General features: G+C 54.0%; 6 protein-coding genes across 6 annotated transcripts; 2 read left to right on the top strand and 4 right to left on the bottom strand.

Annotated features, from left to right (window-relative positions):
- Positions 1-53: 53 nt before the first annotated feature.
- On the bottom strand, positions 54-502 carry PG985_002027 (dolichyl-phosphate mannosyltransferase polypeptide 3; the record flags this gene model as incomplete). The annotated part of the gene is made up of 3 exons (XM_066821796.1): positions 54-215; positions 297-365; positions 455-502. 3 exons carry the CDS (start codon positions 500-502, stop codon positions 54-56), a joined length of 279 nt encoding a protein of 92 aa, XP_066689228.1.
- A 1,877-nt stretch (positions 503-2,379) lies between these two features.
- Positions 2,380-3,333, top strand: PG985_002026 (uncharacterized protein; the record flags this gene model as incomplete). Its single annotated transcript, XM_066821795.1, has 1 exon — positions 2,380-3,333. The coding sequence occupies one exon, from the start codon at positions 2,380-2,382 to the stop codon at positions 3,331-3,333; it is 954 nt and encodes a 317-aa protein (XP_066689227.1).
- A 2,376-nt stretch (positions 3,334-5,709) lies between these two features.
- PG985_002025 (60S ribosomal protein eL13) lies at positions 5,710-6,785 on the top strand (the record flags this gene model as incomplete). Its single annotated transcript, XM_066821794.1, has 5 exons — positions 5,710-5,712; positions 5,862-5,895; positions 6,009-6,055; positions 6,177-6,335; positions 6,393-6,785. The coding sequence occupies 5 exons, from the start codon at positions 5,710-5,712 to the stop codon at positions 6,783-6,785; spliced, it is 636 nt and encodes a 211-aa protein (XP_066689226.1).
- Positions 6,786-7,322: 537 nt separating this feature from the next.
- PG985_002024 (Rap1 GTPase-GDP dissociation stimulator 1) lies at positions 7,323-9,852 on the bottom strand (the record flags this gene model as incomplete). Its single annotated transcript, XM_066821793.1, has 5 exons — positions 7,323-8,854; positions 8,910-9,044; positions 9,107-9,226; positions 9,289-9,420; positions 9,657-9,852. The coding sequence occupies 5 exons, from the start codon at positions 9,850-9,852 to the stop codon at positions 7,323-7,325; spliced, it is 2,115 nt and encodes a 704-aa protein (XP_066689225.1).
- An 846-nt stretch (positions 9,853-10,698) lies between these two features.
- PG985_002023 (Pantothenate transporter liz1) lies at positions 10,699-12,237 on the bottom strand (the record flags this gene model as incomplete). Its single annotated transcript, XM_066821792.1, has 3 exons — positions 10,699-11,003; positions 11,060-12,073; positions 12,156-12,237. 3 exons carry the CDS (start codon positions 12,235-12,237, stop codon positions 10,699-10,701), a joined length of 1,401 nt encoding a protein of 466 aa, XP_066689224.1.
- Positions 12,238-13,234: 997 nt separating this feature from the next.
- PG985_002022 (uncharacterized protein) lies at positions 13,235-14,512 on the bottom strand (the record flags this gene model as incomplete). The annotated part of the gene is made up of 4 exons (XM_066821791.1): positions 13,235-13,696; positions 13,757-13,943; positions 14,021-14,230; positions 14,295-14,512. 4 exons carry the CDS (start codon positions 14,510-14,512, stop codon positions 13,235-13,237), a joined length of 1,077 nt encoding a protein of 358 aa, XP_066689223.1.
- Between the last annotated feature and the right edge of the window lie 6,066 nt (positions 14,513-20,578).

The raw sequence follows: 20,578 nt of genomic DNA, 5'->3' as shown, positions 1-20,578 counted from the left end.
GATACGAGCGTTGCCAGCGTAGGTCCTTCTGTTGTAGAAGCATTGCTAGCCATTTAGTCGACATCGACGCCCAGTCCACGCAGGTCCGTCTTGGCCAGGTCGATCTCGGCCATCAGCTCCTTGTGTGCCTCGGGTACATCGTTGAAGGTCATGACGTTCCAGCCGAGTCGGAAGAGGAGGTAGGCACCGAAGGAAACCAGGGCCCAGAAGGGGAGCTGTAAGATTAAGTTAGGCAGAATTCTTCTAGAAGGGGGACGGGGAGGGGGAATGGGGGGATGGGATGATGGAGAACGTACCACAGGCACCACCTCGGACTGGACCAGGGGAGGGAGGGGGAGAAGCTCCAGGTAGAGGGCTAGGTAGATCTATATATCATGCCAATTTGGCGAAGGTTAGCCCGGCACTTTGGTAGCTTGCTGGTGTTGCTGGCTAAGATTGGTTTCAGGTTTCATACCGACGATGCGAGGAGAGCGAGGGAGATGGTCTGCACGGCGCGCGTCATGGTTGCGGTTCGGGCCTGGAGTGGAGGAACAAGTCGAAGGGGGTTGCGGTTATCGTAGGAGATAGTGTATTAGGTAAACACTCCCGGTTGAGAGAGGGAGTGAGTGAGTGACAGGAACGGGAAAATGAATGACTTGTTGAAGATGTTGGATCGTGGTGATGCACAATTGACGATTGCTGGCTGGCTGCTATGCGACCTCAACCCCTGGCTCTGGCTGGCTTGAATTGATATCTGAGGACACTTTAGCGCGGCTGCTGCAGCGCGCCCGCCGTGACGTTTGATTGGATCCATGGGTTTAGCTGCTTGGCGGGTGGGGCCCAAGTATCTCTTGCGCCAAATGGACCGGTGAGATACATACGGCACTGGGCAGCACTTGGTCTCTGAACTGACCTCACCGTCGGCTACCTACCACCTACACACGATCCAAATCCAGCATTCGAACAACCAAAAGTGCATCCCATGAGGCAAATTGCCTTTTCTTTACCATCTCCTGAGGTAATGTAGGTAGCTTGGAAATCTGACAGGTAATGGTGATCCTTCGTTCTGGAAGGCGATCGATCCTAGCCAGCGGCATCCCCCCAACGCGTAGCAAACAAATTTGGAGCGAGCCGACATTGGGTCGCCTGCAGTCAGGCGTCAAGGCTTCATTCCACCGAAATGTGAACACGGCATCGCGGCATTTAGGTGGCCAGTGCGATCGGGTAATGGAACGACCTCCTAGCCAGGTAGCCAATCGAATGCCCAAGGTACCTGGCGACGGTCCATATTGTGTGTGCTTGTCTTTCAACTTTCTTTGCATCCATCCTCGTGGCCTGCTCCCTCGCCCACAAATACCCCTAAGCAACGATTGCGGGTCGAGGATGATCGTGATATGTAGGCTCTCCGTTCCTGAGATAGCCGGGTATCAGTTTGGCATTTGGGTAGGCAAGGTAGGCCTGCATGGCGGAGAATCCTTACCTTAAGATGGGCAGGCATCAAGCATGGTGGTCAAGGGATGGGTGATCTTCTCCAAGAGATCTCCACGCTAACATTATGCTCAACAACCTATCTTCCCCCTTATGTGAAACAGCTTGCATCTACCCGATCATAACCTTTTAGAGATAATGATTAGTCTCACATAGCGACTGATCCCTTGGATTAGTGCCAGGGAAGAGCCCAACCACGTTACACAAAACCTCGTGCAACGGTCAACGCATGTGCAGCAGCCTTGCCCCTTGCCGCCTATGAAACGGCAAGCTGCCTTCTACAGCACGTATGACAAGTAATCTCTCAAGAGGGCCTCGTCGATGATTGGTTCACTTTGACTATGATTTGCTGGCTGTTGATCCTATTAATAGTACTGACTCAGTACCGTCCTTGCATAGACCAGACACAACCTAGCAACTAATACGGTCAAGTTCCCACATGTTACTTCATACAACATACACACACTACCTATGCAATGCACTTATCCAGGCAGGAACCCGATAGCTGACCGCGTGTGATGTCTTAGCATGGACCGTTGGCCAGTTATGAACTGTTTGCATACTGCTCCATGTGTGGTACGATGCCTGCTCGTTGCGTCACACAGGTGAAGGAAAAGTGACACTCTCCTTGCCGGCCGGGAAATTAAGGGCTATTTGCCCGTCCAAACCACGGGCATGTCGAGCAAACGGGAATCGACAATGCTTCACCCAATATAAGGGACTTGTATTCACCCCTCTTCTCGGTGGGATGTTTCTTTGCTGCGATGAAGCCAGGCAGTTTCTAATTATTACCTCTCCTCCTTCTTCCTGCACCTCCCAGGAACACAATCTTTTTTTCTTCAATTCAGTCGCTCGTTCATTTGACAACCCACCCCCATTAGCAGCCAGTCATTCGTTTATTCTTCCTTCACAATGGCCCGCTACTACTACACCCACGTTCTTTCGCTGCTCGCCGTGCTCGGCGGCGTCGTGAGCCCGCCCCTCACCGCCGAGGCCGCCGTCCAGGCCCAGCCCCCGCCGCCACCACCACCGGCGGCGCCGCCGGCGGACACGGCCACTTTCACGTCGACCTGCCCGACCACGCAGACCCGCACCGTCACCCACACGCTCACGCAGACCGTCACGATGCCGGCGCCGGTCACCCAGGGTGGCTCGTTCAACGAGCAGGGCGCCTCCTCCATTATCGACACCACCTGCACGGAGGAAGGCACCACCGTCAGCACCCCCACGTTCACCTCCGCCTCCATCGACACCACCTGTACCGAGGAAGGCACCGCCGTCGGCACCGCCACGCTCACCTCCCACAACCCGGAGGTGACCTCCACCACCTACCGCGTCATCAGCACCGAGACCCAGGTCTCGTCCTTCACCTTCTTCCCGGCCCACAACGAGACCGCCGCTGCCGGCCCCACCGCTGGAACGGGCACTTCGTCGTGCACTGAGGGTCTTGTCAGCAGCAGCAGCACTCCGGCCTCGGGCATCCTGTCAGGCGTTCCCATCCCGACGGCCTCGTCGTCCACCCCGGCTTCGGGCATTCTGTCAGGCGTTCCCATCCCGACGACCTCGTCGTCCACCCCGGCTTCGGGCATTCTGTCGGGTGTTCCCATTCCGTCCACCTCGGCCACTTCGGAGGTCGATGGTCAGACCGCAAGCAGCAGCAGCACCAGCAGCGAGGAGGCTTCCACCGTCACGGCCCCTCCGGCCGCGACCACTTCTGATTCTTCCCCCACCGGCTACCCCACCACCTCCACGACGCCTCTCCCGGTGACTGCGGGCTCCACGGCTCTGCAGGCCTGGTCTTGGTACATGAAGGCGCCGGGTGGTATGGGCATGCTTGGTCTTATGTTACTGGCTGGCCTTATTTGATCTGATGGTCCTTTCCCCATCAAATCACCACGCACACACAAAAAAAAGCACACTGTTATGACTTCTTCCTAGGGGTGAGGGGGGCTTGTTGTTAGTACTAGTACGTACGAGGGCGTTTGAGTTCAGGAAACGGGTTGGGATTGTCTACGTATCTATCCGGCAACGGATAAGGAGGCTCTACAGTAATCTAAAAGTTAATGACGAGAGAGAGAAAATGGCATGGTTGAGTCTCACCCAGCTTACGGCCTTTTAACGCAGCCTTCCAACCCTTATCGTTCAATATACCATAATTTTCGACAGCAGCCTTGTAAATCGGTACTCTCGTGGTGGTTATCCGACCAGAACAATGTTATGGTCCGTGTTGGTTCAAGTACCAGCCTTTCCAGTAATGTTGGCGAGTGGGCGAAGAAAATTTTGTTCCCGGCTAAACCTATGAGGTGAAGGGAACTGACCAATTTTGAAGTAGACAATATCCCCTGTAAAGACGCCGGGAATCCAAGACCAGACAGAAAACATATTGTGAGCATCCTAGTGCAAAGAACTTCTTGTCAGAGAATTGAGCCCTCACATACTGACCAGTAAGCTCACGAGAACCGTAGTGGCTCGTGGAAAAATATGATGAGTGCTTTGATCTTGTTACCGATTATAATGCAATGTATATCTCACCTATCATGGAAACTTTGGATACGGAGGTACTGAAGAGACTTCAACTGACTTGTTGCCTGCGGTGAGGGTACTGATGAACGGATAATACGCATCCTATTCTACCTAATCGCAAGTTTCCGCAGCTAGAGCAGGCTAGATAGAAACAATGCTGATTTATAAATCACAAATTTTGTACATGATACCTACGAAGATTTGCAGAGACTCTGAGGATGGAAGTACCCGGACAAGTAATTGGTGTCACTATTATGATTATCACGAAATACCATTTCTCGTTTTCTGTCAGTTGATACCGTTAGTCCAGCATCTGCTTCAAACACCGAGGGCGATGAAAGTTTTCTAGACATTCTGAAACAGCATATACATACTATTGTCGAAAACTCAGAATAGAGGCTTTGATCATGGTATTAGGTCTTCGGGAAGCGATTCTTAGATGCTGAGATCGGAAGCTGCAGCCTACCAAGACTTTTTACCCCTTATCTGGAGACTTATTTGTGCTGAATCTGGATAAGGCTACGTGACCTCTCCCAGGTCGGTGAAACTTGAGATGGAAAAGATAATTGGAAAACTCGTTTTGAGTAAGCTGTAAGTAGCCGCTTCCACCAACCTTGCGGTTTTGCTGGCTGACTAGTTATCTGTCCGGGGTCTCTCCTGTAACACTTGTGACGCAGGCAATCAGCTACATCAGAATCGCAGCGGACGACACCATCTCAAGTTTCTTCTAGGTTTGGAATACCGTATCAATCAGCATATGCATGGTCTAATTCGAAGTTCTAATGCCTGCAATAGTTGAAAGTCCTACTACATTGTGAGCCACTTCTGATCTGTGTGGCTCATTTAAGTTGGGTTAGTTCTGTTGCATGACAGCCAAGCCAGATGACAACCGCCTGCCAACCAGGACACGGTTAGAGTTAGTGATGCGATAACATTGCGCTTTCTATCAAACTCTCTTGACCAAGGTCCTATGTATAGTAGCGAGCGTCCAATTATGCAGCGTAGGCACTGGCAGCGAGTGATTCGCAACATATTTGACATCGAGGAGAGAAGACAAGTCGTCTCGAATATGACGTAGTTGCGATTGCCCTTCGAAACATGACGAGACTTGCCAAAGATAACGAGATCGAGACTTAATTCAAAGACTTGTCAATGTGGGCTACCAACCAATCGAGTAATTGGTGATGCGCAGGTTTGGTCCGTACCTGGCTCTATCTCACAGAAGGCAATGATGCATTGATTAACTGACGTTTGATTCAAATGGAAATGGATGTCTGGAGCTGTTGTTGGCTCAATTACATAATCCCCCTGTGAATTACCTACTTGGAGGGGTGGACACTGGTGACTGGACAGTTTCAATTCATTTGCGACTAAGCCACCTCAGTACTTGCGCGAAAGCCACACTCGATCTTGACCCCACTTTTGTCGATGGGAGCGTGCTAGGGTTTTTGAACCCTCCAGCCTTTTTTCATAGCAGTGGTGTGGGGCTCGACCTCCAGTGTGTGTGTGCCTGCGCAGTTTAGCCCGTGGGATTGATTTTCCATACCCTAAGCCGGACTAACCTTAGGAAATTTCGCTTGCCCTCTCAGATTGGATTTGGCCGTCGACCCAGCTGGAGTTTGAGTAGAGCGCATTCCGACAATTTGCCAAACCTCGCACCAATCTCACTTCCCACCAAGACCTCACCCGTAGGAATCATCTTGATCGCAGGAAGTCACAATGGTATGTCGCGCCCGTCGATGCAGCCCATGCTGCCTGGCAATTTTGCAGAGATGCCCCGAACGCGTTTTCGGGGTTCTTGTCGAAACCAAAGGCAGCCGGCGCCCTCGATGATAATCTTGCAGTCCACTGACCTGGATTTTTTCACATAGGCGATCAAGCACAACAACCAGATCCAGAAGAACCGTACGTCGAGTCCCCCGAATTCTTTTGCACCAGCACTTGCTCAGTTCCTCGAAACACCCCTCGGCCACAATGAAGCACCCACAAACACAACCAGCGACTGACAATTTTACTAGACTTCCGCAAGGATTGGCAGCGTCGGGTCCGATGCCACTTTGACCAGGTACGACGAACATTCCCTCCCGTGTGAAAAATGGAACTACGACATGGCATGGAAAAGAAAGGGTCGATTTTCAGGGCTTTGCAGGACCAGATCTCTAACATGAAATCTTCGCACACTATAGGCTCCCCAGAAGATCCGACGCAGATCGGCTCGCTCTGCCAAGGCTGCTGCCCTCGCTCCCAGACCCGTTGACAAGCTGAGGCCCATCGTGCGATGCCCTACTATCAAGTACAACCGCCGCGTCCGCGCCGGTCGTGGTTTCTCCCTGGCTGAGCTCAAGGTAATTCGGAGCCCTTTGTCGTCTGGAAAAAGGCAAGCCTTTCTGACCTGTATCTAGGCCGCCGGTATCCCCAAGCTGTACGCCCCCACTATCGGTATTGCCGTCGACCACCGCCGCCAGAACCTCAGCGAGGAGTCCCTCGCTGCCAACGTCGCCCGCCTCAAGGCCTACAAGGAGCGCCTCGTTGTCTTCCCCCGCAAGGCCGGCAAGCCCAAGTCCGGTGACTCGAAGGAGACCGACGTCAAGAACATTGTGGCTTCTTCTGCTGCCGCTCTCCCTATCGTTCCTTACTCTGAGGCCGTTACCGAGGTCAAGAAGAGCGACATGCCCAAGCAGGTCGAGGGTGGTGCCTACGTGAAGCTCCGACAGGCCCGCGCCGACAAGCGCAACCAAGGTGCCCGCGACAAGCGTGCCAAGGACAAGGCCGAGGCCGAGGCCAACAAGAAATAAGCAACTCCTTCATAGACAAAAGAGGTCACTTTCTCTGTTAGGTCGAGGGGAAAATATGAACGTCACGGGAGTCAGGGCATTGTCATTGCATCACTTTGGGCTTTTTACTGCTTTTCGTCTTCTCATGTGTGTAACGCTGGACTCGGTCGGATGGTTACTCGGTCACAGTCGCGGACGCAGCTAGGGAAACTGGTCTCGCTCACGCTATGTATGCAGCATATGTCTGCCACGAAGAGAAGAGGAGAGAAGAAAAAGTAATTTACATCTCTCGGCGTCGGAAGCCAAGGCAAGAACGAATCATTTTCCACCATGCGGGTTCTTCAAGTGTATGTGATATGGTACCGTCACGACTTCGTGAATATATATGCGTCTCATGAGAGCAGGACGTGCCACTTGATGATGGCACGAATGACAGTACCTTGATCGCAGTAAGCATCTCATTCCATCTTGTGGTCGAACATGTCTAGTTGCCATGTAATAGGTCTATCTTGTTAAAGCTACCAACGCGGAAGTCTTCGAGGCATGTATCCAACGCAATTACTCCTTGGCTTCACCCAATACCCTGCGCTCATCAATCATCTTTTGCCCGCCTGCTCGTAACGCTTCCAGGAAGAGATCCTCGTTTGTCAGTTTGTCGGCGCAGCGCTGTAGTAACTCAGTCACTAGCACCAGCCCGTTCTCACGGTCCATGCGGCTCAGATCCGCCTTCTTGGTGGCATCGATCTGTTGCGGCTCGAACGACCCCAAGCCGAGGCCGCCCATGCCCATCTCGACCTTTTGCACCTCTCCTCCGGCTGCTTCTGTCGTTCCCGTCGCCGCCTCGCGTTCAGCGAGGATGTCGCGGCCCGTGACCGTCTCCAGGAGGGCGCGGGTCAGCTCCGTCTGCTGGAGGGCCTTGGCGCAGCACTGGGCGCCCTCGACGGAGCGGGACATGAGCGCCATTACAAACCAGAGCTCCGAGCGGAGGGCGGGGAACTTCTTCTGCATGCCGAGGTAGGCCAGGGCTTCGGGGATGGTTTCGTGCGTGGCGTAGAAATCGGCGAGGAGTGCTTCGGATGCTCCGTCTTTTCCTTCTCCTGTTAAGCTAGCTGTGGCAGAGGATGACGAGGATGACGAAGAAGACAAGATGGATGACACATCTGGGCTGGAGTGTACGACACGCAAGACGGCCGCGACAGCTCGAGCCGCCTCCGTCTTGGTCGGTTCCTGGTCCGACCGCTTGAAGACCGAGGCAATCTGCTGCAGGAGCGTCTTCTTCCCGTCCTCGGCCCCCTCGTGGCCGGCGCAGACCTGGCGCACGTTGGCGGGGCACGAGACCATCAGCAGGCGCGCGAGCGAGACGGCGGCGAACTGCACGGGCACCGCCGCGTACATCTCCCAGACGCGGGGCAGCGAGCCCGGTTCCAGCACGCCGGCGGCGCCGATGGGCTCCTTGTTGGCGGCGGGGATGGCGAGGTTCTTGAGGAAGCTGACGGCGCCGTGGAGGAGCTGGGCGTCGGTGACGGAGGCGTCGGCCACGACGGCGGCGAGGGCGGTGTGGAGGGCGGACTGGTGCACGAAGGCGGTGCAGGTCTCGTCGGAGCGGGCGACGTTGCCGAGGGCCAGGCAGGCGGCGCTCTGCAGACGGGTGGACTTGCGGTTGTCGCTGCCCGTGCCTGCGATCCAATCGCGGAGCAACTGCTGCTCGGGGCTGCCGATGGGGGCGGCGGCTGCGAACTGGGGCGCGGCAGAGAGGTCGGCGAGGGCTTGCGGGAAGATGGAGAGGATCGTCTTGAGCTGCTCTGCGTCTTCGGAGTCCAGCTCCGGCTCGGCGTCCTCGGCGCGCTTGACGCCCTTGGCGTAGACCTCGAGGAAGAGGAGGACGGACTTGGGGGTCTCCAGGAAGGACTCCTGGAAGGTCGGGTTGGAGATGTAGGCGAGGGCCACCGAGACCTGGCCCATGAAGTCCTCGAGGCCCTCCTCGTCGTCGACGGACGAGATTTCTTTGGCTAGGGTGAGGAGGGTGAAGGGGGTGGCGGGGTGCACCAGGTTGGCTTCCGCATCTGGGAGAGACACACTTTCGTCAGCTGCTGTAATAATTCATCGGATCGGCTTGGGAGTGTGAGTAGGGCCATGTATATATACCTTGACCTGCGATGAGCCCGAGCAGCTTGCAGATGAGTCCCATGTGCGGTGCCGCGACGATGAGCCTTTGCCCGGAGAGAAGAGAGACAAGCTCGGGGTTCAGCCCGGCCTTGTATGCAGCAACCTGCGTGGGTTCTGGGTTCTTGTTAGATCATCCATGTATACGAGATACTGAGTAAGCCAGAGACCATACTTACCATAATCCACAATGATGTTGAAGAGCACCGGAATGATCAGAGGCAGAAGGCTATCGGTGTTCAACAAGTTGACCAACCTCGGCATGCAATTCGCCGTCACCAGGCGCGCTCGGTTTTCATCTGCATCTTGTTAGTGCTCTGATGTCTTAGAAGAGAAGAGGGTGGCTGGATGTAGGTATTACCGGTGTCCGCGCAGCAGTTGCCTATGATGCGCAGGGTGTGCATGACAAGAGCCGGCCTCAGCCCGTCGTTGTTCACCAGCCCCAGGAAGAAGTCAAGCATCCCTGATTCCCCCAAGGGTTTTCGCCATGCGACTATATAGAATATGAGATGTCAGCCATCGTCTTCGATTGGAATGTACCTGCCAGCCTGGCACGCATATTGGCGGTAGAAAAGGGGTTCGCTGCCAGGCGTGCATACGCCCGAGGAGAAGCCAAGGAGAGTCCATTCCCTCTTCCAACTCATGATTGAATACTCTTGGCAGACGAACAGGAGGTATTCCTCCAGTATCGAAGTTCCTGTCCCCTGGGGTTGGTTCGGTGCGACTGACCTTCGCGGCTCCCATCGCCGATTTTCTGCACGATGAGGTCCAATTCCACAGCACCGCCCTCCCAGAGTCCCCGAACTTCCGTCAACAGCGGACTCAGGGCCTCGAGACGGCTTGCTTGCCCTTCCTCTGATACCCTAGTATCATCTTCAACATAGTCTTTCCTCGCGAAGACCGCTGCCACGTCATCGGGAGTCATGGCCGGATAATCGCACTGTGCGCTCGCAGAGTGCACAGTCGCTGCTTAGATCGAAGCTGATCTCTCTGAATCTCGATGGGTCCAGGTAGTAGTAGCCTTTAGCTGTATCGGGTGTTCGTCGCGGGCGTACAAGGTCCGGGAGCCTTCCGGGAGCCGTCTGGTGGTTTTTTGGGTTGGTAGGGAGGGACCTTGGTGGCTGCTGGCCTCTAACCTAGTAAAATGGATATCGCGCAGTCCAGATCAACATCAACCAGCAGTGAGTGGATGGCGGTGGATCGGGAAGACAGCAAAACAACTACCCGTATGGCCTTGTATCTGACTTTTGATTCCAATTAAAGTCTATCAATCGCCGTCTGTTTGTCTTAAGGGGCCAACTTTCTAAGGAGCAAGGCAAGCATTGGTTCCAGCGGGAGGCAGCTTGAGGTACACACGTCACGTGCCTTGGCAGCAGCGTTATCAATCAATCAACTTTTGATTGCCCCTCCTTCGTCTCCATATCCACCTACAAACACCACCCCGCAATGTCTAACGGTTAACAAGTGTTCAAGACAATCATCGTGAGTGTTCGCCCTTGGAGACGGGCCGTCCTTGTTCAATGGTCATTGCAGAAAAGTTTCAATCGGTCACAATATGGATCTCGCTGTGTGCTATGAAATGCAGAAGAGTTGCCGGGAGTCCATTACAGCTTTGCACGCTACATCATATGATGCTGATACCTTAAGTAACATTTTATAGGCTGGGTTACGTACCTCGCAAGGAACCAGGTAGGAGCATAGTGAGATGCTATAGATCCGTATATCCGCCTTACTCGCTTTCTCGGTCCGTTTTTTCAAGGCGACTCATTTGTTACAGATATAACGCCCTTCTCTGGACCTGGACCCGATTGGCTGCTAACGTGTTCCTGCTCTTGCGCAACAACCGGCTGTTCGCCGCGGGGTGTCTCGGAATACTGGCGAGTGTCCACTCGTCGAGCTGGTTGACGACCCAAACCATGGCCAGCGTCGCGAAGACCACGACGATCATGGTGATATACCCATTTTTCCAGTACGGCGCATCGGATGCCGGGTAGAGGACGATGCCCCAGAAGGTGTAGAGGCAGGTCGAGACCGCATTCATGGCGTATAGCGTGACCGACCGGAGCGCATCGTCGCCTCCCCGTTGGAGAATGATGTTGGCCCAGCCGTACGACACCGGATTCACCATGTACGAGGTCCCGGCCAGATAGTGCGCAAAGAACGTCCAGGGAACGAGATCGTCGGCACCAGGAGGACGATGGCCGACACCAGCTGCAGGACGCACGCCAATATTCCCATGGGAACGCGCTTCCCGGTCGCATCGATGTGCACCGCGGCCAGGAAGTTGGATACGATCCCCACGGCCTGCACCCCCAGGGGGTACGTGTTGATTTGGCTCTGGCTGAAATGGCCGTCGTAGTGTTTCAACCAGAGGAGGAACAGGTTCTGCACCACGAAGGCCTCCAGCGCGCCGCAGATGACGGCGAAAGCGCACAGGATGTAGAGCGCGGGCGAGGCGAACGTGCGCTTGACCAGCGACTTGAAGCTAATGTTGTGCCCATCCGCCCGCTTCGGCGGCAGGCGATCGAGTGCCAATTGGCGCTCCGCCTTGCTGAGCCACTTGGCCCGCGTCAGCTCGGGCGTGTCGGGGAAGTACAGCAGCCCCCCGATGGCGACCGGACAAGTGATGATGCCGTTGATGATGAAGAGCCACTTCCAACCCGCCAGCCCGCCGTAGCCGGCCATACCCTTGTGCACCGCCGTCATCATGAGCCCGGCGAACATGCTGCCGGCCTGCCCCGCCGCCGTGAAGATTGCCGTCCGCTTGGCGATCTCGCAGGGCCGGTACCACGAGCCGATGATGTAGATGGTGCCGCAGTAGGTGCTGGCCTCGGCGAGGCCCTGGAGGAAGCGCACGGCGCCGAGCTGGGCGTAGGTCCGGCACGCGGCCGTGCACATGGTCAGGCCGGCCCAGACCAGCACCATGGACGGCAGCCAGACGCGCGGCGGCACCCGCTGGATCGCCACGCCGTGCGGGATCTGCCCGAGCACCGAGCCCGCCGTGAAGAGCGAGAGCACCACGTTGTAGTCGCGCCCCCCGAGCTGCAGGTCCTCGCGCAGGCCCGCTACGTAGGCGTTGGCGAAGGCGGCCCGGTCCAGATAGTTGAAGAAGGAGCTGATGCAGCAGTACGTCAGGATGACGAAGTCTTAGGGGCGTGTAATACTGGAGTTAGCCCGCTGTGCCCAAGTCATTCATCATATGGGAATGTTCGTGTTGTCAATACGCACCAAGTTTCCTCACGAGCCATCTTTCCTCCGGAGACTTGACTTCTTTGGAGAAGAGTGGCTTGTCGTGTTTCTCGCCTGCCATTTTCTTCTTTTCCTCAACCCAATACGATCGCTCAGGTCACCTTCAGACGGGTTGCTGAGATAGCTACTACCTACCTATAATATTGAAGTCTGGTGGCAGCTAACTGATAAAAGTACCAATCAACTCAGCGGCGGGCCAGCTTCGTAATTCCACGCCCCTAAGTGGACGACGTGCGGGGTATCTTGATCTTTTTGGCAGCTGTGATCCATCAAGGTACACACAGATATTTGCTCAATTGGGCGCCAATTGACGTCGGGATTGGCTGTGGTGTTCGCTTGGCGTGCCGACATTGACAACGGAGAGTGCCGCGGCATGTTATCTCCGGCCAATCGGATCCTTAACAGCCTCCCCAGGAATTGGTTTAAGGAGCAATGCAGCAAGTATTGTCACTCGTCAAGTAGTCAAGAGGTAATTAAGGTCGTGAAAGGTATTATTATGCTAATGCGCTCGCAATAGTTTTCTAAGTACATTGAAAATCGTATTCCAGGGGGTATCTTGGATGCAGGACGGTGGGTATATAGCTCCCACCAAACCAAATATGGTTGGTGTCAACTTCATGGGTTGTCCTTCTCGCCACCGCGAAAGAGTTTTCCTCTTCTACTTCTCTCTTTCGCAGCCAGGGCACTCCGCACTCTCGAGTGCCCATATAGTAGTAGTACATGCGCAGGGGGTCTCTCTCCTGCAGCGAGTGTCGAAGAAGAGCGGCCCATTAACACCCCTTTTGAGGCCCGCGCCGCCATGGGTACAGTAACATTCAGGTCGACATCGCCCCCCTTTTCTCTCCTGGGGGAACGATGGAGGTCGTTATATCTTTCATCTGCATCTTTATGTATCTCGCATAAGATCAGATCAACAAACACATGTAAACTCGTACATGGGATAAAAAAAGAAGGTAAGGTATCATCAACTGCCTTGGCATTAGTGTGGAGAAAAAAAGCGTTTCCACCTATGTAGGGGCGAGACGAGACTGGGCGGCCGTTTGTTGTTTCATCATCGTTCACTCCTCGAAGCCGCGGGGGTGGCCCGCATGTTGCGTCAGCGCCATCTCGTCGTCCTTGGTCAGCTCGAAGGAGCCGCTGTTGCTGCTGGACGGCTTGCCCTGCGGGTTGTGCTGGACCGTGACCTCGTACTCGAGCCGCTTGTGGATGCCGGTCAGCTGGCCGTTGTCGCTGTCGTCGTCCTCGGCGGGCTCCGACCGGATCCGCGACTTGGTGAAGGACTTGAGGGCCAGGTCCTGGTCGTTGGCGAACTGCGGGTTGTTGCGCGCGTTCCGCGTGCCCGGGCCCGTGTTGTTGTACGAGCTCGAGTGGAACTGGTCGCTGTTGTTGCCGCCCCGGGCCAGGCGGGCGATCAGGTTCGCCACGCTCATCTCGATGTTGAGCTTCGTCAGGTAGGTGACCGGGTGGAACTGGATGTAGACGACGGGGTTGGGCAGGAACATCAGGCCGATCAGGAAGGCCTTGGGTTTCCAGGGTCAGTTACAAATGTCCGTGTACTAATGAAGGGGGAAAACACTTACATCCATCAGAATCGAGACGATGAGGAGCTTGGTGTTGAATCCCACCAGGGGCTGGTACTTGACGAGACCATGCTGGTTGACCAGGCGCTCCTTGACGATCTTCACAAAGTACCAGTTCAGAACGGCATCCACAATCAAAATGAGCACCTTCGAAACGGGATCATAGTACTTGTTGGCGATGATGTAGCTGAGGGCAAAACAGGTCAGTCAAAATGCTCATGAGCTGGGCTAGCCGATAATGCCGACGGAGGAGGCATGACTCACAATTCGCTCGGGGGCACCGCCAAGTGCGCAGGGATCCAGATAACAAAGACGGAGACGTTGATGAGGGTGATGATGACAATGGTGCCGTACTTGATCTTGCGGACGGTAGCCTGACTCTCTGCAATAACCCCGATACGGTTTATAATAATCTGCATGAGCAGTTGGATCTCAAAGACCCAACAGAAAAGAATAAAGAATAACACCGGCACCCTGGAAAGGTCTTGGTGGTTAGTGGCCGAGCAACAGAGTTGGTGGTTGTGGGTGTGTGGCTCACGTTGGTTGTAATATCCCATCTAAGAAAAGCCAACCGAGGATGGCGATGACGATGTTGACGGCGATTTCCCCCCATACCATGTAGATGTAGGCGCTGCGGGCCGGGTTCTTGTTCCGTTTCGTCTGCTTGATAGCCTCCCAAGCTGTGAGGAAACCGAAACCCAGACTGAAGCCCGCGGCCAGGGATGCGACCTGGAAGTCTGTCTTGGTTGCCGCCATGTCGACTACTGTGTGTTGTGTGCGTGTCCTGGGATTGGCTGCTTGCGGGTTTGGGGGTGGGTGGGAGTCGAAGAGACCGAAAGGAATGGACCGAAAGAAACGAATTACAGTTCAAGGAATGGGCGGCACGGCAGGCGGCCGGAAGTTTATTGGGAGATCCAAGTATATAAAAAAACGACAGGTAAGAATCTATCTCTCTCTCATCTGCCGGGCTGGCTTTTGCTGGGGCGACTCCTGAGCAAGAGAAAGAAACGGGGGCCGACCTGCATCATATGCAACCCCATGTTGTATTTAATGCAGAGGTGGTCCTTGTCACCGGGGACGCAAGAGATGAAACGTAGAGAGGCTCAATGGCGAGGTCTGCTCAACTGCGGAGCCCTCATATCAGTCTAGGAGGGACTCTAGACGCGAACGGACTGCCAATCTTGCACCGCGAGGGAAAGGGCTATCAGGGTCTCTCCAGTTTGCGGCCAACCAGGGAGCCAGTGCTCGCTCGGATGCTTGATGCCTGTCTGCCAGATGCCTGCCTGCTTGCTGCACCTTGGCCTGTAAAGCGTACGGAGTAAAAAGGAAAAAAAATCATGCGTGCTTATTTGCTGGGCATCATGGAATCAACTGTCAAAGCTAAGTGCGACCCCACAGCGTTATGGCCACATGGCACAGGGTATACTGGCGTGCGATGTCTGGCGTTGGCGTTGGCGCGCTTTTCGCCAGAGGATTGGAGGGTTGAGGGGGGACGCTTTGGCATCCTGCTGGACACTATCGAGGCTCGGAAAGCGATTATCTACAGACTACAAGCTAGCGTCCGTTGGCTGTTAGAGAATTCGAAACCTCCCGAGTCCAGAAAGCTGGTGGGCGTGGGACGATTTGCCCGTTGCCCGGCTCTGGATTCCCAGTTGCAGCTTACGGTGTTTTGTGGTCTCGAGGTGTTCGCGTGCGACGGACCGAATTGGACGCTGGCTGACGGAGCAATTCCGCAATAGTTCACCCGTTCGGGCGCTGTTATTGGTCCGAGTATGGGGCGACCATCCCAGCCCGGTATCCACGAACTTGCCTTACGGCCAGTTGCCGAACCGGTAGCGCGGCCGTGCGCTACTGGCACGCCCATGCCCAGAAATGCCTGCCCATGCCCAGAAGCCCATACTGCCCAGGGGCCCTCTCTTAGTCAGTCTTAGGAAGATTTTACAGTGGGCGCACGCGGTCCAGCGGCACAGAAAGCGGTACTCGAATATATAACCTGCTGCAACCTAGGATCGGGATCATTAGGTTTTCCCGGCGATCCCTTCTGGAAGTAGCCGGCCGTGGGCTGCTTTTCGCGACCCCTCCTACCCTCCTCCTCTTTGAGGTTCATGCTAGTCAACGGTTGAGAGGGCATCCCTATTATACAACTCATCCTGCGGGCACTCACAATCGGTAGCCCGGACATCACGTCGCAGCGCTGGCGTGTTGGTGTCGTGATTGGCGTGCATTGGACTACTGCTACATTCGCTTGTGGTAACGTCTTCTTCAGCGGGCCGGTGGGGGTCTTGTATGGTATCGTATTCGCAGCTAACGCCACTTTCACCTCTAGTGGTCTTCAGCTCCGGACTCCCCCCCCCCCCAACGACCCTGGGTAGGTGCGAGGGTGCTAGGTAAGAGTCCCTGACAAAGCCAAGACCCTGCCATTTATTCATACAAACATTACAAACAACACTTCATCTTGTCCGTGCTGCTTACTCCCAGGAGGGTTTCTCCCGGAAGATTCGTTTAGTTCGCGGACAATTATGATAGGTAGGGCGGGCATGGAATGTAACCTCGAAGCAAATTAATGAAGAGAGGGAGAAAAATAATTCCATGCACTACGTAGGTAGTGTCAATATGCGCGACATCTTGCTTTTGCTTTTCCACATTTCTTTTCTTTTCTACAGTACCTGCCGGTAAGTTTGGGTGTGGCAATGATGCAAAAGAAGGCGTGCCATGCTGTCGGTTCGTGGCACAATTTACCCGGATTTCCAGGGCAGCAACAAATGAGGGCATCGAACTACCGAAGGCCTACAGCTATAGCCGAGCAGAAGGCCGACCGAGCGCGCAGACTAGCATGTGGATCCTGCTTAAAAGGCAGCTTCACCTGGCCGCGATTTTAGACACCGAGCACTATAGGAAGAAAAAAAGCAACCATTGGACATCGCGGTCGCCGGTTCGTCGACTTTCGTTTCCGTTCAATACCTAAGAAATCTAAAAAGTCATGAAAGTCCAGCCAACCTACTATCATGACTCCCGATCAAGCTGTTCGGAGTCTCGACTAGCGTTGCGCGGGAAAGCACTGCATAGCTATCGACAAAAAGAACGTCCTAGCGCCCACGCTTCGGATTTAACTCGCTATGTTGTTTTTCTTCCTCTACAAAGACAGCTGAACGGCATTCTACCCGGCTCGGACTACGTGTTGTTGCAAAGAAATTTCGCAGGCCAAGAGGACCGGACTCGCTGGCCGTCACGATAGCCAGGCGCACTAGAGACTATTCGCACGAGTGTCGACACTGGGCGCGGGATTATCGACCTTGGCCAGCCAGCCTACGGATATACGCTCCGACCGCTTTTGTTTCGGACAGGGTAATGAAAGGGTCAGTCTCTCACAGTCAGCAGTGTCGGGTCGTGCCCGGTGGTGTGGTGCAATCCAAGCTGTCGACCGTTCGTCCCAAACGTCATATCGCCCCCAAGATAGACCTGTCACGGGTGCAAATCCCCGAAGGCCCCAGAAACACCCGAAAGTCAATCTTTGCCAGATATCACATGCATGATCCCAAGCGGCCTCAGGCCGGTCAGAAATGAGGATAATCCGGATCGCCCACCATCGCTCCAACGGCCGAGCGACACATGCGACCGCCCTAACCGCCCAGACAAGCCAGAATGACAGACCGCACAGAGGGTTGAGAGGGTCGGGTCGGCGTGGTATGCATTGACAACCCCCAGATCAGGATCGGCACACTCCTCCTCCGCAGTCATACTATCACGGGCCTGCCCTGGTCCTCTACTGGTGCCCTTCGGAGGCGAAGTGTGGTAGCGGTCCACATGGGTTCGTCAGGCCCCCCGGTATTGTACTGTAAGAATATCCCAATCCAGAAGAGCGCGAGAGGGGATGCCCAGCAGCCCAGTAGGGTTATATTAGTATGTAGTAATACGCGAGAGAAGAGGCTATAGCGATGACAGGTTCTCGCTTCCGACAATCCCGGAGCTCCCCCGAATTGCCTGCATGACTTTCTGCCTACTGCCACAATGTTTCTGGCAATACCACGACAGAATATATGTTCGCTTTGAGAATACGAGAACAGCGGAACAGAATGTCGCCATCCCAACTGCTCTCTGGCCGACTGCTGACCCGCGGGCGACCCGTACGATAGATGACAAGCCCCTTTATTCGATCCACCTGTTTGTCCACTCAACCGGAGTACAAGCTCGAACCGGAGCCCTGGGACAACCATCCTCCCCTTCCGCGGCGCCGTAAATCCATAGCTGCAAGCTAGCTCTTGAGCTTCTTTTACTATAATATAAGGGACTAAAGGGGACAGGCACTCTTACCCAGCACCCAATCTATCCACCCGACCCCAAAAGGCGGTGGGGACCGCAAAATAAAACAACGTACGATTCCCGACTGGAAGAAAAAATTCCCTCCAGTCTTTGCGTTATCTGCCACTACTGTACTATATCGCCAGGCTCGCTACCCGGCCCTGTCTCTCTACCCAGAACTCAACCATCGCACGTCCATGGCCGGAAACAAGACGGATAAAAGCCTGGCCCCTGCTCCACCCACGAAAATGGGGCAGCAGGGCGACGGGGAGAGAAACCCGGCGGGAACGCGCCCGAGCACACCAGGATAACTCTGTGGCTGAAATCTCGCTCGCAGGGTCCCCCCTCCCGACGACGGCCACTTATACATTAAGTATGTACGGGCGGTATTACTGTTTATAGATTCGCAGACCCGGTTTAAGGCTCGTACGCATCAGGTGGTTCCGACGAGACGTGAGAAGAGCTCGCTATACAGCCTTTGCGTCGCGACGGAAGTTATGGCCAGCCTACCCAGGCTCCTGCTGTCCTTGGCTCGGTGCAAGTACCTCCGCCGCGTCTCGAAACGAAACAATTCCACTGGCTGTGCCCAGCTCGTTCGCTTCGGGGTGGGATATGGTTCATACAGGCAAATACGCCATTTCTGTTTCAGTTCGGGTCACGGACGACGGCCTCGAATTAGTAAGATACGAAGAAGACAAGAAGACAAAAATAACAACAGATGCAGATTGGGAAACGGTTTTGATCACTGGCCATGACCATCTAGACCGCCCTATGTATGCCAAGAAGCAAAGGAGTTGCAATATTGGAAGGTGAAATGATCGCGGAGCCTCTCATTTTTGCTAATTTGACCAAGTACGGAATCGGTCTTGGAAAGAGAAAAGAATCCATTGCGGGTCTGTTGCTTATACGTGATTGGCGATTTTGCTGCTGGGGATGCCCCTTTTCTTTGCGCGGTAAGTCATCGATAGAGAAGAATGCCGGCTTGACTGAACCTCGAGAAAGGGATCTCTTGGGACATCGTAAGTCTCCCTTGCAAGTAGTCTCGCTCATGATTTTTGTAATGCTTGCCATGCCCTTGATTTGTCAACTATCACATAAGGCCTATGGTCTTGGGAGCTAGACTTTCCACAGTGAAACGTCTGGACTTGCGGTGAGTTGTCATCGAAGCTCAAATAACTGATAAGATACGGAAACGTTCCAAGCCCTTTGTAAAAAGCCATAGCCCAGTTGATTACAACAACGTGATGTGACTGATACCTACCTACGTAAAGCAAAGAATCGGTTAAACAGGAACTACAAGTGCGTGAGTCGGCCATGCTGCTTCTATACCCCTTGAAATGGCAACAGAACGGTACACTTCTTCGACTGCCCCTGATGTGCAACACTGCATGCGATGGTACCCCCCTATCCGAAAGTCGGCCCCTGAGACCTTTTGAGAGACATTGGTTTTCTACCTCTCCAGGTATAGATACAAACTAACAAAACGCATTCACATTCACATGCGATGGTACTCTTAAGCATGTGCCCCTATTGCATGAGGTATGAAAATAATTCATATACAAATTTCACATTATATAGAGAAGATGAAGGCAACTTGATTCATGCGAGTCTTTCCTTTTTATGAATGTGAGTTGAGGAAGAGGTTATGTCATGAAGTACGGCATTATAACTGAAAAGATATTACACACTTGTATAGACACATGAATAGATACAAACAACTGGCTCACTGAACTGAGTTTTGTTTGGTTCTTTGGAGCGTATGTCCCAGATACGGCTGGGCATCATCGCAAGATAAGTGTGGCGAGATGAGTAGCTGCTCTATTACTTTATAGCAAAGCACATCTGCTCTCATTTCATCAGCGTCGTTGTGAGTCTCTTCTTTCTACCGAGGAGCCTTGGTGTGGGGGGAAAAATTCATCGACGTAGCTAGCGACTTTTACACCTGGGTTATGTTGTAAGACAAAAGTCGTTCGCTCACTCGAAAGTCCAAGAGAACACATGCGGAACCCATCATACACCGTACGGCCAGCACTTCCATGTTTAATAACTCAATAGTGGTAATACAGTCACGAAATGATCAACAAGTACAGGCCCTCCATCCGTGGTACCGGTACTGCCGTCATCAAGACCACCCAGCTTCATAGCCCCTTGAAGCCAAGCAACGGACGCTTTGCAACAAGTAGCATTTCCGGTTTGGCCTGTCCCTTGACTTCTCATGATGCTGGCCCAATGCCTCTATGTGAAGACAGAGACATAAACAGAATCATTGTCAAAGAACTCTCAGTACTAGGCTTGTCTACCCCTTATCCGGTCGCTCGCGTACTTGTCGCCCCAAGACTGCTAGACAGTTGACGTGAGTACGAAGGCTATCAAAGCAAGTCTCTTGTAGCATACTACGCACTCAGTTACCATTATAATGTTTTTCGAATCATCGATTAGTTGAGTACAGCTTTCTGATGCCCGCCAGGCTGATTGGGTATGGGCCGAAGTTGTGATAAGAAATACCACTGGCGATATCAGCAT

Source organism: Apiospora marii (genome assembly GCF_038362585.1).
Source record: "Apiospora marii strain CBS 49790 chromosome Unknown utg000002l_segment0_segment0, whole genome shotgun sequence".
NCBI classification, from domain to species: domain Eukaryota; kingdom Fungi; phylum Ascomycota; class Sordariomycetes; order Amphisphaeriales; family Apiosporaceae; genus Apiospora; species Apiospora marii.
This window is presented reverse-complemented; position numbering and strand designations above follow the sequence as displayed.